At 42.1% G+C, this 18837-nt stretch overlaps 1 protein-coding gene across 1 annotated transcript; it reads right to left on the bottom strand.

Moving 5' to 3' along the window:
• Positions 1-789: 789 nt before the first annotated feature.
• Positions 790-13897, bottom strand: LOC121567300 (putative protein MSS51 homolog, mitochondrial). Its single transcript, XM_041877240.2, has 7 exons — positions 13672-13897; positions 7723-7890; positions 7296-7445; positions 4479-4603; positions 3566-4129; positions 1480-1573; positions 790-1269 (listed from the first exon to the last, which is right to left on the bottom strand). Exons 2-7 carry the CDS (start codon positions 7878-7880, stop codon positions 1047-1049), a joined length of 1314 nt encoding a protein of 437 aa, XP_041733174.1. The 5' UTR covers positions 7881-7890; positions 13672-13897; the 3' UTR covers positions 790-1046.
• Between the last annotated feature and the right edge of the window lie 4940 nt (positions 13898-18837).

Here is an 18837-nt window from a genome sequence, read left to right as displayed (position 1 = left end):
GTGGATTGGATTGAGTCAATGGGATGGAATTAATTGCACTCCTCGGTTTCGACACTGAATTATTCATAATTAAACTTCAAATATTGATGGACAATTTTCACACTTCTGGAACGTCCACTTATCTGTGTAACATAATTTTATTGTATTTATTAACCAAATTAGTTTTCAGTTTCACTATTCAGCTGGTTGGTCTGCATGCAATTGTGTGCAGTGGTGGAAAAAGTACCCAATTGTCATACTTGAGTAAAAGTCTAAAAGTACTTGGTTTTAAATATACTTAAGTATCAAAAGTAAATGTAATTGCTCAAATATACTTAAGTATCAAAAGTAGAAGTAAAAGTATAAATCATTTCAAATTCCTTATATTAACATTTACGGATAGCCAGAGGCACACTCCAACACTCAGACATTATTTACAAAAGATGCATTTGTGTTTAGTGAGTCCGCCAGACCATATGCAGTAGGAATGACCACGTGTTCTCTTGATAAGTGCATTAATTTCACAATTTTCCTATGCTGCTAAGCATTCAAAATGTAACGAGTACTTTGGGTTATCAGGGAAAATGTCTGGAGTAAAAAGTACAATATTTTAGGAATGTAGTGAAGTAAAAGTAAAAGTTGTCAAAAATATAAATAGAAAAGTACAGATACCCCAAAAAAACTACTTAAGTAGTACTTTAAAGTATTTTTACTTAAGTACTTTACACCACTGATTGTGTGCACACAAAACATGTAGGCTTTAGCAAACTAAGTGAATGATCAGCATTAAAACTAGACACACAGGCACCATAAATGTATATAGCTTCATTGGTTCATCATACACAAGAGATACAATGGAGAGCAACACCATAATGCATTTTGCCTATGCATATAAGCAACACTAAAAGCATCCATATGAATACGTTTTTTGAACCTTTATTTAACTAGGCAAGTCAGTTAAGAACAAATTCTTATTTAAAATGACAGCCTGCCCCGGCCAAACCCGGACGACGCATGCAATATAGGATGCTAATGTGGCTATCCAGAGGCTATTCATTTTATACTTTTTAAGCCTTCCAATAAGTTTTATAATTGTCCGATTGCTGAAGCTCTTCTTGCTCCCATAGGCCCTGAAAATAGAGGAAGTGGGAGTTGCAGTATGAAGGTGGTTTGTTGGGACAGGCCTGGACCTGCTCTGGCTTCAGGGATGAAAAGGGGTTGGGGCCACTGCCCTTGATATGCATTTCCAACTCAGACAGAATTTGCAGGGAATAGTTCAGTTCCATCTCACTGTGGACAGACAGAAAAACACACAACATGATATCTGAACCCTATTTAAGTCAACAACAATCCTAGCTTTGAGCAAAGCCTTACTACTTGACCTGACCAGTGAAAACCCTATAACTTGTCAGGTCCTGGTCAGGTAAGATGGTCAGAAAGAACTTCTGAACACCACTCCTGAACACCACTGTCTTAAAGCATAGAGGTGAGGTGACTTACTTGTACATGGTGAAGAATGAGGGGATGTTGAAATCTCTCAGGAGGAGGAGGCTAGGCAGCCAGCCTTCTCCCAGACCCTGTGTGGCATGAAACCCTGGGACACAAAGAGAAACATACACATGAATCTCCTCAAGTATGGACAATACATTGAATGAGTCTCAAGTTGAATCTGAAAAAATATAAATCAGACAAAAACAAAAAAAGAGAATACAATCTAATGTGCATACACTGTTTTGCACACAGAAAGTGTCCATATCTCATTCAAAATATGGATATCGAAGGGGTCACATTAAAGCATACAGGAATGTCAGCAGCAATGGAGTGCATGTTCAGAAAAGGCGTCCCGAGGGATACTATTACAGGGACAGTGTAAAGCTTCTAATGTAGGGTATCAAATGAAACACAGTCTTATGCCCCCATCATGTCTCGCGAGAGAACACACACCTAAGAAGGAGAGGATTTGCGGGTGAATAATGCATGTTATGAAATATACACCCAAGGTTACAATTTAAATGGCGATAAAACATTTAACACGGACTAAGCAGCGTTTATCCCTCTAGGAGGTAAGGTGACAGAGAGACACCACATCATTACATTTACGTCATTTAGCAGACGCTCTTATCCAGAGCGACTTACAGTTAGTGAATACATTTTTTTTTAAATACTGGGCCCCCATGGGAATCGAACCCACAACCCTGGCGTTGCAAACGCCATGCTCTATCAACTGAGCTACATCCCTGCCGGCCATTCCCTCCCCTACCCTGGACGACGCTGGGCCGATTGTGCGCCGCCCATGAGTCTCCCGGTCGCGGCCGGCTGCGACAGAGCCTGGATTCGAACCAGGATCTCTAGTGGCACAGTTAGGACTGCGATGCAGTGCCTTAGACCACTGCGCCACTCAGGAGCTCATTTACATCATGACTGTTAATGGTCGCAATAACCACCGGCTACAGGGCCGGCCGCCATTTTGAATGTGGGACAAAGATACTAAATATACCACAGTTAGGACCATTATCTGGATTCGTTATACTTCTTCTATGAGGGTAGTTTAACATTGTAAGGAGGAGAAAAGGCAGTGTAAGATGGCTTTCAATGACTAAACCAAGTACAGAAAAGTTGGACTTGCATGTGTTTTATTAAGGTTTTATATGGGGTCTCTGCTTCAGTCTCTATCTTTGCTGTGATGATGTCACTAATTACTCCTCCATCAGCTGTCTTTGTGGAGTTTCCAGTTGGAGAGTCAAACATTCTTGGCAAATAACCATTCTGGATTGTTTGAAACACTGTAGAGATTAGCCAGTTTCAACCAGAGAAGATACTAGACTGTATCAGTAAGTCAAGTTACTGTTAAAAGAGTAACAGATAAAATAAGTGCATGTTTTGAAGTTAGATGCATCACTGTTGTCAATGCATTGTAAAGAGCCTTGCTTGGACCACCTTTACATGTGGCATTAGAATTAAACTACTTTATTACCTTCGCCCTCTTAGCAGTTCTCAGCTTTCATTAGTACCTACAGAGACGGGGCTTGACTATGGGATAGGGTTGCTTGGGTTTGGATGTGAAAAGGACACTGCCAGGGGTGTTAACGGGGTTGGGGGCTGCGTGTTAAGTAAACTCCAGGGGGGACTGGAACTCTCCCTCGCAGCAGGAGATTGCGTAGAGTCCAGCAATCAGGTGCCAGGTTCGGCCCAGCTGTCGCCATGAATCACTAAGACGCCAGTAAAAGTCTGGCCTAAACACATCTTTCTAATTTAGTGAGTAACACTCTCCTCCTCCCCCATCATCCTGGCTCTAAAGCAGACCATTTTCCTCTCAAAGACAGCTGACCACTTGAGTTTGACTCTGCTTAATCTGTCAGGACAGACTGTTACCAGATGGCCAGGGCACACGCGAGATTTGGTTCTGGGTGCCGAGATAAGACCCTTAAAATAGCTTGACGCAGCAAATCTGGCAATAACATGTTTCAAACAAAAACAGACTTCTCAGAACTCTGAAGAGGGCATTCAACTCATTATGCCAACTACCGTTCTTTCAACCCTAACCCTCTTTTAAATTGGATTGAATTTAAAACAAGGAAATGTTTACCTGGATGGAATCCAACCACCAGATCTGGCTTAGCTGCTTTCTCGGTCTCTACCATATCCTCATAGAACTGGTGGTAGAGGCCCTTGTAGGCACTGATAAAGGTCTTCGTCTTGGGGCCAAAATTCGTCAGAGGGGGCCTCATGATGGGCCCATCCACCACCTCTGGCCCCACCATCACCACCTCCAGACCCTTGTGTCCAGGAAACATTCGGTCCAGTTCATCAAAGTCTGTCAATCGGGCTCCCATCGTCTCATTTAGGCCGGCCCCTGCTAGATGGATGGTGAGTGGTTTGAAGTAAGGATCTAGGCCAAAGAGTCTTATCGCCATGCCAACAGAAAGTGCCCGAGACAGGAACTCGCTCTCAACTCGCCATACAGAATCTCTCAGGTCAGCATCTTCTGGTCGTGGCCTAGAGGCATTTTTCCAAAGCGCTCCCATATTTGTGCTAGACAAGATGGCGTCCAGACGGGGGGTTAGGTCACCTTGCATGGCAAGCCAGTCGTCCCAGCCCTTCACCTCTGCTGCTGGCAGGGACCACTTCTCTGTGGTGAATGGGAGATCTCCTGATTGGGTGGCAAAGAGAAGCAGTATGAAATAAATATGGACCCTTGATGACTGTATGTCGTCATTTAGTAGCACAGAAAACCTAGTTATACTATGGAATATCATACAAAACAATAGTGACATTTTAAAAAATGATGGTCCTAATATTGAACATTGTTATACGCCATTTTAAAGTTTCAGACACTGTGTATTCAGATTTTCTTGAATTTCAATATTGCATTGCAATGAACTGATATTTGAATTGGTTGCACTTTCAAAAAGCTGAGAGTGTGGGACTATAAGTACAGAAGAAATGGTCAAGAAATGTGTTACAATATCAGCTCTCTCCCACACCTTTCTACGTCTCACCTGTGAACATAAGCCACTCCACCAGCCGATCAACTGCCACTAGACGCAGCTTCTCACAGAACATCTTATGTTGAGGCCAGTCCTTCTTCTGACACTCCTTTGTGCAGTAGTATACATTCAGACACCTGTGTGAGAACAGAGGAAATAAGGGCAAAGAGGAGGATGACATTTATGTTGAACATGCAAATAGAGTGCGTCTTTGGAATCACATCACAGGCTTGCTTCTTGTGAGATTAGTGGCTATTTTGTCTTGGTATATTAATAGTAGCCATATCACATTGGTGTGTAGAGTCATGCCACGGCCAGGTTCAAACTCTGACCTTAGCTATCAATGGAGGCATTTTGACACATTTAAGACTCTGTTGGAGTCTGTCCTGTTTTCAAGAGCAGCCGGTGTTAAATAGCTGCGGTAAAGGACAGAATTTAGGTGGGAATTTACTGCTGATTATACAACCACCGGTCTTGTGCCTGGCCACATGGTTTAGGTGGTGAGATAATGCTGTCGACGGGGTGGCTGCCTGGCTACTCTCTGAGACCATAATACACTCACCCATCATCCACCACTCTAAGCCCCAGACCTGGTTACATTTAGATTAACATGTATTCAATTATCAGTCACCCTTGTCCAGAGCCACTTTCAAATACCCTCAGTGCTGATGAGGTGATCCAGACTGGACAAAGTCGTTTATCCACTTTCTGGGCAGCGAGTCTCTGAATTAATGGTAGTGAAGTGTTTTCAAACTATTGTCTAGTGCAGAGGTTACAAAAATGTCCTTTAGTCTGTGAACTATACCTAAAGCTATTGGAAGTTATTTTGTGAAATGCCAAATTCTGACAAAAGCTATCTTTCGAGTCATAAATCACAACCCACCAGTGAATACGTTTTCCCATGGGTTTATAGGTGATAATCCTTTATGCCAAAGACCCTGCCACCCCTAGTCGACATTGCAATAATGCGAACAGCTCTGTCTTGCGTCCCCAGGAATCGGTTGTACTTTCCTTGTCTGGGACAGGCCATTGTAGCTGGAATCTCCTGAGCCTCAAAAATGCCCAGCTGGCGCTTCAGACAGGCTCAATCATATGCTCAAAGTATTTGAAAGAAATCAAATGTTATTTGAACCCAGGTTTGATGTGTCTATACTGTTTGTGTAACAGCTATGAAGCTTTCCGGCTGGAATGGAACTGAATGACGAAAGTCTGTCATGGAGAAGTTTGTAGATATAAATTGCTTACCACTATGGTCAATAATAGATTCTTATATTGAAATATGATAGACTTGACGTGTCATTAGAAACTGCAGGTTGAGTTCAACAAATCGTCTTCTCCAACTGGACAAAGTCATAGAGTTGCTGAGAGATGAGAGAGTCGGAACGCCTGGCTAAATCTGCCCTTGGCTAGGATCCAGTGAGTCTTCAGTTCTGTCTGCACCTAACTGTCCTATCATCATGTTGTTGAAGAAATGAGCTGCACATGAATGTGTTGTGTGGACGGCACTGGTCAACATGCTTAACACATGACAGCTATTGGGGAATAGATCAAAATACCTTCCCTTCTGCGTTATGACATTGCTGACCATAGAATGATGTCATGTTGTAGAGAGTGCATCGAGGGGTTGGCAGGCAAATGTGGAAGTTATCTGCTCTTTTTTGATAAGCAAATATACATTTTACATTTTTTACATTTTAGTCATTTAGCAGACGCTCTTATCCAGAGCGACTTACAGTTAGTGAGTGCATACATTATATATTTTTTTCATACTGGCCCCCCGTGGGAATCGAACCCACAACCCTGGCGTTGCAAACGCCATGCTCTACCAACATCCCAGCCGGCCATTCCCTCTCCTACCCTGGACGACGCTGGGCCAATTGTGCGCCGCCCCCGGTCGCGGCCGGCTACGACAGAGCCTGGATTCGAACCAGGATCTCTAGTGGCACAGCTGGCACTGCGATGCATTGCCTTAGACCACTGCGCCACTCGGGATGACAAATATATAGAAGTTAGAAACGTACTGTATACAGTGTATAACATGCAGAACATTAGGAACACCTTCCTAATATTAAGTTGCACCCCCTTTTGCCCTCAGAACAGCCTCAATGGACTCTACAAGGTGTCGAAAGCTTTCCACAGGGATGCTGGCCCATGTTGACTCCAATACTTCCCACAGTTGTGTGAAGTTGGCAGGATGTCCTTTAGGTGGTGGACCATTCTTGATACACACGGAAACTGTTGAGTGTGAAAAACCCAGTAGCGTTGCAGTTCTTGACACACTCAAACCGGTGTGCCTGGCACCTACTACCATACCCTGTTCAAAGGCACTTAAATCTTTTGTCTTTCCCATTCACCCTCTGAATGGCACACATACACAATCCAATCTCAATTGTCTCAAGGCTTACAAATCCTTCTTTAACCTGTCACCTTCCCTTCATCTAAACTGATTGAAGTGGTGACATCAATAAGGGATCATAGCTTTCACCTGGATTCACCTGGTCAGTCTGTCGTGGAAAGAAAGGGAAAAGAAAGGGGGATATCTAGTCAGTTGTACAACTGAATGCATTCAACTGAAATGTGTCTTCCGCATTTCACCCAACCCCTCTGAATCAGAGAGGTGCGGAGGGCTGCCTTCATCGACATCCACAAGAGCAGGTGTTCCTAATGTTTTGTACAGTCAGTGTAGACAAGTCCTTTATACGCAATGAAACTATACAAGTAAACATTTATCAACTTTAATAACTTTCATCAAATTAGTTTATGAGTTTAACCCTACTTTGTGGTCACATTTCGTTCATTGACCTGTAACTCCTCAATGTTTTGACTCACTTCACACAACGCTTGAGTGTCTGGCCCTCTGAGAGGTGCTGTGGAAGCTTGTTGCATCTGGCACAGAATTTAAACGTCTCCTCCATTTTCTGGAACATCTCCTTGTAGTTACGGAACACCCCTCCCTTAGTCTTCCCTTCCATAGCTGCCCTGGGGTGAGACAGACACACAACTGCTTTCACACAAAGAATAATCATCAAATAGTATCAATACTTTACCATCATGTTGTGGGTGAGTATGTTGTTTATTGATGTAAAATTGTGTAATCAGAAAATATTACAGGTTTGATATGGTGGCCCTAAGGGTCAAAGTAGCTTTTAAAATGTAGTGACAGCGCGCACACGTTTGGGGTTGGTGAAATGGGGCTATTGGTTGGGTGCTTGCTTGGTAATTGAGTGTTTCAGATTACATGTCAGCCTATATTTACCTGTATTCCCCATAATCCTTCATGTTGAGTTTGTTGAGAATGACCTTGGACAGGCCAGGGACGTTGGAGTCCAGAGAGTAGAAGCCAATGCGGTCCGAGAACACGCCATCTATTCCTGGAGCAAAGGATTCTGGGAGTGCTGGGATTTGTCCAGACATTTTGATGTGTCTGAATGTTGTTACAAGGGGACACAGAGAGAGAGAGATACAAAGACACACAGCTGATGATCAATCAACTGCAACTCTGCGGCTTCATCAAGACATTTGGTCCATCAAAATATGTCCTATAGATAGCTTGTCTATGGTATGTTTTAGAACTGGCACACCACAGTGACTTACAAGGACAAATCTATATGTCCGCCAATTGTCTACAGCAGTAAATATTCCTAGCATGTGGCCTAAGCCACAGAGCTTCAGGAAGGCACTTTATAATTGATTGACAGACAGAACCCAGACACTCTTGGGGTAAACAATGGGACACGGTTAGGCCCCAAGAGCCCAGATTGACAATGACAAGGAGCAGGGATGGTGATGCGATCTCAGACAGACAAGTAATTGGGGATAGTGGGGAGGTCAGAAGGACAGACCACTAGGATATCCCACTTTCTAAAAAAATAAAATATATTCAGTCACAGATCAAAATGTATAAAACATCCACCAGGAAGTCATAACCTTGTGTTATAATAGACATGTCCACTAATCTCACTCAACTCAGAATTATTTAAGGAATTAAGTATGACTTAGTTAGAAGTGCACATGTATTATTTCACATCGTTTTTTACTTAAACGTTGCATGATTCTACTGGTGTTATTACATCATATGATGAGTAAAACATTGAAAATGTGGAGTTTAATCAAGTTAAGAAACATTCCTCAAAATGAAAATAAGACATTAGCCTCAGCACGATCTTGGACCCTTCCCCATCTTCCACTACGGTTGCCAGCAATACACTGAAGTCACTGACACATGAATTTTTTATTTTTTTTTATTTCACCTTTATTTAACCAGGTAAGCCAGTTGAGAACAGGTTCTCATTTACAACTGCGACCTGGCCAAGATAAAGCAAAGTAGTGCAATAAAAACAACACAGAGTTACATATGGGGTAAAAAAAACATAAAGTCAGAAATACAACAGAAAATATATATACAGTGTGTGCAAATGTAGCAAGTTATGGAGGTAAGGCAATAAATAGGCTATAGTGCAGAATAATTACAATAGTATTAACACTGGAATGCTAGATGTGCAAGAGATTATGTGCAAATAGAGATACTGGGGTGCAAAAGAGCAAAATAAATAACAATATAGGGATGAGGTAGTTGGGTGGGCTAATTTCAGATGGGCTGTGTACAGGTGCAGTGATCGGTAAGGTGCTCTGACAACTGATGCTTAAAGTTATTGAGGGAGATAAGAGTCTCCAGCTTCAGAGATTTTTGCAATTCGTTCCAGTCATTGGCAGCAGAGAACTGGAAGGAATGGCGGCCAAAGGAGGTGTTGGCTTTGGGAATGACCAGTGAGATATACCTGCTGGAGCGCAGACTACGGGTGGGTGCTGCTATGGTGACCAATGAGCTAAGATAAGGCGGGGATTTGCCTAGCAGTGATTTATAGATGGCCTGGAGCCAGTGGGTTTGACGACGGACATGTAGTGAGGACCAGCCAACAAGAGCGTACAGGTCACAGTGGTGGGTAGTGTATGGGGCTTTGGAGACAAAACGAATGTAGGCTGAAGAGGGGTAACTGGGTCTCCCTTATCCTTTCCTGCCCTGATGTCAGAGTCCCCCTAACAGGATGGTAATACCCATGTAATGGAAACCCTGGAGAATAGAGCTCCATTAGGGAAGATCAGGAGATATGTCAGAAATGAGGCGACCAGCCTGTTGCCCTTGACGCCAAATCACAACCGCAACAGTGAATCAATCCCCTCATGGCCACTTGCATAAGTGTGTGTATCATATCACAGGGTGTGTATTGTCAGTATACAGTAATTTTCATCATAGGTACACGTCAACTATGACAGACAAATAGAGAAAAAAAAATCCAGAAAATCACATTTTTAATGAATTTATTTGCAAATTATGGTGGAAAATAAGTATTTGGTCACCTACAAACAAGCAAGATTTCTGGCTCTCACAGACCTGTAACTTCTTCTTTAAGAGGCTCCTCTGTCCTCCACTCGTTACCTGTATTAATGGCACCTGTTTGAACTTGTTATCAGTATAAAAGACACCTGTCCACAACCTCAAACAGTCACACTCCAAACTCCACTATGGCCAAGACCAAAGAGCTGTCAAAGGACACCAGAAACAAAATTGTAGACCTGCACCAGGCTGGGAAGACTGAATCTGCAATAGGTAAGTAGCTTGGTTTGAAGAAATCAACTGTGGGAGCAATTATTAGGAAATGGAAGACATACAAGACCACTGATAATCTCCCTCGATCTAGGGCTCCACGCAAGATCTCACCCCGCGGGGTCAAAATGATCACAAGAACGGTGAGCAAAAATCCCAGAACCCCACGGGGGGACCTAGTGAATGACCTGCAGAGAGCTGGGACCAAAGTAACAAAGCCTACCATCAGTAACACACTACGCCGCCAGGGACTCAAATCCTGCAGTGCCAGACGTGTCCCCCTGCTTAAGCCAGTACATGTCCAGGCCCGTTTGAAGTTTGCTAGAGTGCATTTGGATGATCCAGAAGAGGATTGGGAGAATGTCATATGGTCAGATGAAACTAAAATAGAACTTTTTGGTAAAAACTAAACTCGTCGTGTTTGGAGGACAAAGAATGCTGAGTTGCATCCAAAGAACACCATACCTACTGTGAAGCATGGGGGTGGAAACATCATGCTTTGGGGCTGTTTTTCTGCAAAGGGACCAGGACGACTGATCCGTGTAAAGGAAAGAATGAATGGGGCCATGTATCGTGAGATTTTGAGTGAAAACCTCCTTCCATCAGCAAGGGCATTGAAGATGAAACGTGGCTGGGTCTTTCATTATGACAATGATCCCAAACACACGGCCCGGGCAACGAAGGAGTGGCTTCGTAAGAAGCATTTCAAGGTCCTGGAGTGGCCTAGCCAGTCTCCAGATCTCAACCCCATTGAAAATCTTTGGAGGGAGTTGAAAGTCTGTGTTGCCCAGCGACAGCCTCAAAACATCACTGCTCTAGAGGAGATCTGCATGGAGGAATGGGCCAAAATACCAGCAACAGTGTGTGAAACCTTGTGAAGACTTACAGAAAACGTTTGACCTGTGTCATTGCCAACAAAGGGTATATAACAAAGTATTGAGAAACTTTTGTTATTGACCAAATACTTATTTTCCACCATAATTTGCAAATAAATTCATTAAAAATCCTACAATGTGATTTTCTGGATTTTTTTACAGGCCTCTCTCATCTTTTTAAGTGGGAGAACTTGCACAATTGGTGGCTGACTAAATACTTTTTTTCCCCACTGTACCTGCAAGGTTTTACATGACTGTAAATTAAAATAAAATAAAAACATGACTTGGCATTTTTCCTATTTTGTTGCCTTACAACCTGGAATTAAAATGGATTTTTGGGGGGTTTATATCATTTGATTTACACAACATGCCTACCACTTTGAAGATGCAAAACATTTTTTTGTTGTGAAAAAAACAAACAAGAAATAAGACAAAAAACTGAAAACTTGAGTGTGCATAACTATTCACCCCCCAAAGTCAATACTTTGTAGAGCCACCTTTTGCAGCAATTACAGCTGCAAGTCTCTTGGGGTATGTCTCTATAAGCTTGACACATCTAGCCACTGGGATTTCTGCCCATTCTTCAAGGCAAAACTGCTCCAGCTCCTTCAAGTTGGATGGGTTCCGCTGGTGTACAGCAATCTTTAAGTCATACCACAGATTCTCTATTGGATTGAGGTCTGGGCTTTGACTAGGCCATTCCAAGACATTTAAATGTTTCCCCTTAAACCAATCGAGTGTTGCTTTAGCAGTATGCTTAGGGTCATTGTCCTGCTGGAAGGTGAACCTCCGTCCCAGTCTCAAATCTCTGGAAGACTGAAACAGGTTTCCCTCAAGAATTTCCCTGTATTTAGCGCCATCCATCATTCCTCCAATTCCGACCAGTTTCCCAGTCCCTGCCGATGAAAAACATCCCCACAGCATGATGGTGTTCTCGGGGTGATGAGAGGTGTTGGGTTTGCGCCAGACATAGCGTTTTCCTTGATGGCCAAAAAGCTCAATTTTAGTCTCATTTGACCAGAGTACCTTCTTCCATATGTTTGGGGAGTCTCCCACATTCCTTTTGGTGAACACCAAACGTGTTTGCTTATTTTTTTCTTTAAGCAATGGCTGTTGTCTGGCCACTCTTCCGTAAAGCCCAGCTCTGTGGAGTGTACGGCTTAAAGTGGTCCTATGGACAGATTCTCCAATCTCCGCTGTGGATCATTGCAGCTCCTTCAGGGTTATCTTTGGTCTCTTTGTTGCCTCTCTGATTAATGCTCTCCTTGCCTGGTCCGTGAGTTTTGTTGGGCGGCCCTCTTTTGGCAGGTTTGTTGTGGTGCCATATTCTTTCAATTTTTTAATAATGGATTTAACGGTGCTCCGTGGGATGTTCAAAGCTTCGGATATTTTTTTTATAACCCAACCCTGATCTGTACTCCTCCACATCTTTGTCCCTGACCTGTTTGGAGCGGTCTTCATGGTGCCGCTTGCTTGGTGGTGTCCCTTGCTTAGTGGTGTTGCAGACTCTGGGGCCTTTCAGAACAGGTGTATATATACTGAGATCATGTGACAGATCATGTGACACTTAGATTGCACACAGGTGGACTTGATTTAACTAATTATTTGACTTCTGAAGGTAATTGGTTGCACCAGATCTTATTTAGGGGCTTCATAGCAAAGGGGGTGAATACATATGCACGCACCACTTTTCCGTTATTTATTTTTTAGAATTTTTTGAAATAAGTTATTTTTTTCATTTCACTTCACCAATTTGGACTATTTTGTGTATGTCCATTACATGAAATCCAAATAAAAATCCATTTAAATTACAGGTTGTAATGCAACAAAATAGGAAATTGGCCAAGGGGGATGAATACTTTTGCAAGGCACTGTACATTTACAGGCTGAATAACAATCTATACACTAAATATATACAGGGATTTACACAGGTAATTATAGGGATATCAAAAATATAGAGCACTTATTTTAAAAGATGTTGTATTATGTTACCTATGGAGTGCATTCTTAATAGTATATATTCCAGAGTAAATAACATGCATAAAACTATTATGTTTGAAGTTACTGTAAAATACAATGACCTTTACCTATTCTACTCACATTTTGGAGACAGGGCTGGCTCCAAAAGCACCACAGAAATGTACTAAAAGCAAAATTAGCTTCACAGACAAATGCCTAGCATTTTCTGGAGTATACGTATACACACACACTGGCTATACTGCGTAGGCCTGTGTAACTTAACTGTATAGAGGTACAGAAGTTCCATACTGGAACTGCACAGAACGTTTTTTTTAAAGTGTGAAACAGTGGACATTTCTCTTTGTCAGAAATATGGCATACTGTATCTGCAAGGCATAAAAATGCATTGTGTAATTAATTTCTAAATTAATTTTCCAGCCAGAAAAAAAAAAAGGTCTTATCTTCATGGGGCCAAATTGAAAGAACTACAGTATATTAGTACGTTTCATATCTACAGGGCACAAGGAGGGCAAAGCATAAAATGTATAAATTTCCCACGAGAGGAAAAGTTTAAATTCTTGAGAGACCGGTTTCTGACCAAGAAGTTAATCACTCAGTGCACCATACTGTTTGCAATCACTACAGACAGGCTGTATATTCTAAATCATTCTAAATCACTACATCACTATACTGAACCACTATGCAGACAAATCACAGCAACACTGTGATTGACTCACACAGGTAAACCAAAATAACTTCACAATACCTTGTCAGGTCTGGTTCAGAGGAATGTTCCTGGTTCTTCACTGGGTCTCTCTTTCTAGTCTCTTCCTCACTCCAGACTGCCTGGTGAGGGATGGTGAGGGTGATTGACAGCTCCCCAGGTTGGGTGGTGGTTGTGCAATGCTAACCCCAAGCAGGGGGGCCAGCAGTGAAAACCTATCCCCCTCCGAGCAGGCCTGAGCTGGGGGCAAGGAAAAGTGCTGATGCCTGAGCTCTGGAGGATTCCTGGCATCCGAGGTCGAGATTTGGGGGGCAAAGGGAGGGGATGAGGGGATGGAGGAGGGAGGGGTGGAGGTTAAGTGATAAACAGGGGCGGAGGTTAATAATAATAATACACTACCGGTCAAAAGTTTTAGAACACCTACTCATTCAAGGGTTTTTCTTTATTTTTTACTATTTTCTACATTGTAGAATAATAGTGAAGACATCAAAACTATGAAATAACACATGGAATCATGTAGTAACCAAAAAAGTGTTAAACAAATCAAAATATACTTTATATTTGAGATTCTTCAAATAGCCACCCTTTGCCTTTAGTCCCCTGTAGCTCAGTTGGTAGAGCATGGCGCTTGCAACGCCAGGGTTGTGGGTTCGTTTTCCACGGGGGGCCAGTATGAAAAATGTATGCACTCACTAACTAAGTCGCTCTGGATAAGAACGTCTGCTAAATGACTAAAATGTAAATGTAATGACAGCTTTGCACACTCTTGGCATTCTCTCAACCAGCTTCACCTGGAATGCTTTTCCAACAGTCTTGAAGGAGTTCCCACATATGCTGAGCACTTGTTGGCTGCTTTTCCTTCACTCTGCGGTCCGACTCATCCCAAACCATCTCAATTTGGTTGAGGTCGGGGGATTGTGGAGGCCAGGTCATCTGTGGCAGCACTCCATCACTCTCCTTCTTGGTAAAATAGCCCTTACACAGCCTGGAGATGTGTTGGGTCATTGTCCTGTTGAAAAACGAATGATAGTCCCACTAAGCCCAAACCAGATGGGATGGCGTATCGCTGCAGAATGTTGCAGTAGCCATGCTGGTTAAGTGTGCCTTGAATTCTATATAAATCACAGTGTCACCAGCAAAGCACCCCCACACCATAACACCTCCTCCTCCATGCTTTACGGTGGGAAATACACATGCAGAGATAATCCGTTCACCCACACCACGTCTCACAAAGACACAGCGGTTGGAACCAAAAATCTCAAATTTGGACTCCAGACCAAAGGACAAATTTCCACCGGTCTAATGTCCATTGCTCATGTTTCTTGGCCCAAGCAAGTCTCTTCTTCTTATTGGTGTCCTTTAGTAGTGGTTTCTTTGCAGCAATTCAACCATGAAGGCCTGATTCACACAGTCTCCTTTGAACAGTTGATGTTGAGATGTGTCTGTTACTTGAACTCTGTGAAGCATTTATTTGGGCTGCAATTTCTGAGGCTGGTAAATCTAATGAACTTATCCTCTGCAGCAGAGCTAACTCTGGGTCTTCCATTCCTGTGGCAGTCCTCATGAGAGCCAGTTTAATCATAGTGCTTGATGGTTTTTGTGACTGCACTTGAAGAAACTTTCAAAGTTCTTGAAATGTTCCGTATTGACTGACCTTCATGTCTTAAAGTAATGATGGACTGTCGTTTCTCTTTGCTTATTTGAGCTGTTCTTGCCATAATATGGACTTGGTCTTTTACCAAATAGGGCTATCTTCTGTATACCCACCCTACCTTGTCACAACACAACTGATTGGCTCAAACGCATTAAGAAGGAAATAAATTCCACAAATTAACTTTTAAGAAGGAACACCTGTTAATTGAAATTCATTCCAGGTGACTACCTCATGAAGCTGGTTGAGAGAATGCCAAGAGTGTGCAAAGCTGTCATCAAGGCAAAGGGTGGCTATTTGAAGAATCTCAAATATAAAATATATTTTGATTTGTTTAACACTCTTTTGGTTACTACATGATTCCACATGTGTTATTTCATAGTTTTGATGTCTTCACTATTATTCTACAATGTAGAAAATAGTAAAAATAAAGAAAAACCCTTGAATGAGTAGGTGTTCTAAAACATTTGACCGGTAGTGTATATTTATTTTATATAGCACTTTTCATTACAAGTAGAATCTCAAAGTCGCTTTAAAAACAAAAGAAGGTTAAGTGAAATACAGGTTGAAAGGGGTAGACGGTAGGGGGGTTGTTAAGGGGTTAGTTGGTTTGGGAAGGGGTTCTGGGTGATGTCACAGGGAGTCTGACATATGCTTCTTGATTATCAAGGCACGTTCCTCTGCCCTGCACCAGCCTCACAAGCTGAGGTGCTCTCTGCTGGACAGAGGAAGTAAGGACAGAGCACCAGGGAAGATGAGTAGGGAAACTGACACTGAAGAGCATAGTTCACATAACTTCCAGCTGTGGCCAATAAAAACAGAGAATACTATTGACATAAGGTTGTCAAGAACTGTCCATATGCTATAAACATACTGTAGCCAAATTTACAATGAATGCAGACATTTTGACTACCTGTACTCTCTGATTGAACAGTAGAGTAGTTAGAAGAGAAAGCAGATACATAAGTGAAGGGCATATTAAGAAATGAACAATTGTATTTTTTTATTTAAAAAAACTTTATTTGGTCCATTGGAACCTGAGATTGAAAATTAAACATACATAGGTTTTTATACATATACTCATATATTTCCCCACAAAATCAATAAAATACTCTATATATCACATTCCTGCCCAAATAAGAATTCAATTTTCTGTTACAGCATTATGTTGGATTTGATTTGATTTTATCAAGGTAAAACAGTTGGTTCACTGTGTCGGTTGAGGTGGATTATAGCACTGGAGTCTGTACAGTTTACAAAGAGAACCAGATAGTTAGACAGAGGCTGTTGGCTATGGACTGTGAATGGCCATAGCCCCCTACTGAATATCACATGGAACCCCTACCGCCAGGAAGAGTCACCACCACCACAACTCAACACGAGATGAATAGAATTATCCACAGGAACAACATAAAGAGAACAATAAAAACATATATAACAAAAAAAAAAAAACGAAATGTAAGCACACAACATGTAAAGTGAAGTCACAGAGCCTCATGACGCTGACATTTGAGGTGCCTTTGATTTCAGGTATTTTTCAGTGCAGGTTTCAGTTTCCGACAAAAGCCAGTCCCACTGGGCAAAAATATATAAACATTCCCTTTTCTGTCACCTATCAACCAATGGGATCGTTCACTCAGGCAGTACTTATCATATCTGCAGTTTACACACTCATACGCATGCATCTCATCTTACTTGCACACGTTTTACATTTGCGATACAGCAGGTTCTCTTGTGCTTTGATCAAATCATTTTAACAATAACAAATGAATAACACACAGAATGGACAGCTACTTAGCTGCAATCACAGAGAGCGAACCGTCATTCTCCTGAAAGTGTTCCGGTACATGTTAGACTTTGACTAAAACAGCGGACTACTTGAACTATATTATGGTCATAATGCATACAGTACTTGATGACACTGTCATGAAATATGCTACTAGTTGGCTATCCAACAAGTTAGAAGTGGTTGCATTGCACAAGACAGCATGTATCATGACGTTGTCAGGCTATCTATTTGTCATGAGTGGTGTCAAAACTGTCATATGTATGACATCATCGTCAGCTCAAGGTCTTATTCCATAATTCCATTATTTTGTGGGGACACTACATTCGAACACATGCAAAGGAAGGTCAAGTATTTATGCAAATCATTACATCCAAAGAAAAACAATACCCTAAACAAATCATCTTTCGAGTGCACCCCCAAACTTTTTTTTCATGTTTTCCCAATTCATTTTATTACAGAAAAGAGAGATTTATAGTTCTGCCTTAACTTAGACTTAAGTTACATCTTAAGTTATTTCACTTAACTCCCAAGAAATCTCCCACACCTCAGCGAGCTAAGACGGTGTCGTGTTTAAGGATTTCCTCCTCTGTCAACCTCTGACAGGAGATGGAGCGAGTTAATTGTTTCAGTTTAAAATGAGGGATTTTTGTTGTCTTGGTGAAGTCTGACAGCCTGGTTAAATCAGACTGAACACTCACTGCATTGTCAACCAGGCTAGAAGTCTGATGGCTCCGGCGTAAAGCATGAATAACAGTTGTGACATCACTCACATCCCTCACTGCTCCCTGTGCATCCTGGGAAATATGGCACACAATGCTCCAAGATTGCCGGAGAGGGAAGAAACCGCTACATTCTGCCCTCACATCTACATTTCTCAGGGGCCTCTTCAGTGTATGTATGTTTGTGTGTGTGTGTGTGTGTGTCAGTGTCTGTGTGTGTGCGCATGTGTGTGTGTGTGTGTGTGTGAGAGAGAGGAATTGTGTGTCTGTGTTTGTGTGTGTTTGTGTGCGTGTCTGTGTCTGTGTGTATGTCCAATAAAATCTCATTCGTTATTAAAAAGCAGAATTTGTTCTCTAATGTGCTTTTGCGGCGTCCCTTAGGGACAGCAGTCCAGATGCTCTGTTGTCGAAGGCTGACGGACCAAACTAACTAAATGCTCTCACAACTCCTCCACCTTTAAAACACACTCACTTCCTCTTCAACATCCTGTTCATTAGGGCAAGCAATGAAAAACATTTAAAATGGAAATGACCATTTCTTATTGGACAAGTCCAGGTAGTCCCTCCCCGTTTCAGTCCATTTTCTTCCATCTGGTGAATAATGAATACGACACAGGTCTACCCCATCAAATGCACTGTAAACTAAACTCACTATCCAAACAATCATGGCTTCCTCAAGTATTCCCTTACTTAGTAGTCTCCACTTTAAGGAGAAGACAGACCAACATTTCAGGTAGACCGACAATGGAGACTTTAATATGACAGTGATCCACTGACCTCCACTGTTGTATTTTCCCAACAGGACTTTAACCAGCTTTGTGTATCTGAAGAGTTGATGTTGATGCTGGAGCGAGACTTGATGTACCAAATGTGAGCAGACAGGCTGACTGAATGTGCAAAGTCAATCAACCTCAGGGAGAAAATGATCTCTTGCCTCCTTCGGCATTGATCACTGAACTGAGGGAGAAAGTAAGACGAGGAAGAAAGAGAAAGAGAGAAACTAGAGGTTAAGAGGTTACACTCCCTCTTTCTCGACACCCAGATAATAT

The sequence above is a fragment of the Coregonus clupeaformis genome, chromosome 1 (genome assembly GCF_020615455.1).
Source record: "Coregonus clupeaformis isolate EN_2021a chromosome 1, ASM2061545v1, whole genome shotgun sequence".
In the NCBI taxonomy this organism is placed as follows: Eukaryota; Metazoa; Chordata; class Actinopteri; order Salmoniformes; family Salmonidae; genus Coregonus; species Coregonus clupeaformis.
Note: the sequence above shows the minus strand (reverse complement) of the source record. Positions and strands in the feature narration are given on the sequence as shown.

Coding starts and splice junctions, on each gene's coding strand:
- LOC121567300 (XM_041877240.2), bottom strand. CDS start 7,880: ATGTCTGGACAAATCCCAGCACTCCCAGAATCCTTTGCTCCAGGAATA. Junction 7,446..7,722: donor AAGGATTATGGGGAATACAG/GTAAATATAGGC, acceptor GTCTCACCCCAG/GGCAGCTATGGAAGGGAAGA. Junction 4,604..7,295: donor ACACTCAAGCGTTGTGTGAA/GTGAGTCAAAAC, acceptor GTTCTCACACAG/GTGTCTGAATGTATACTACT.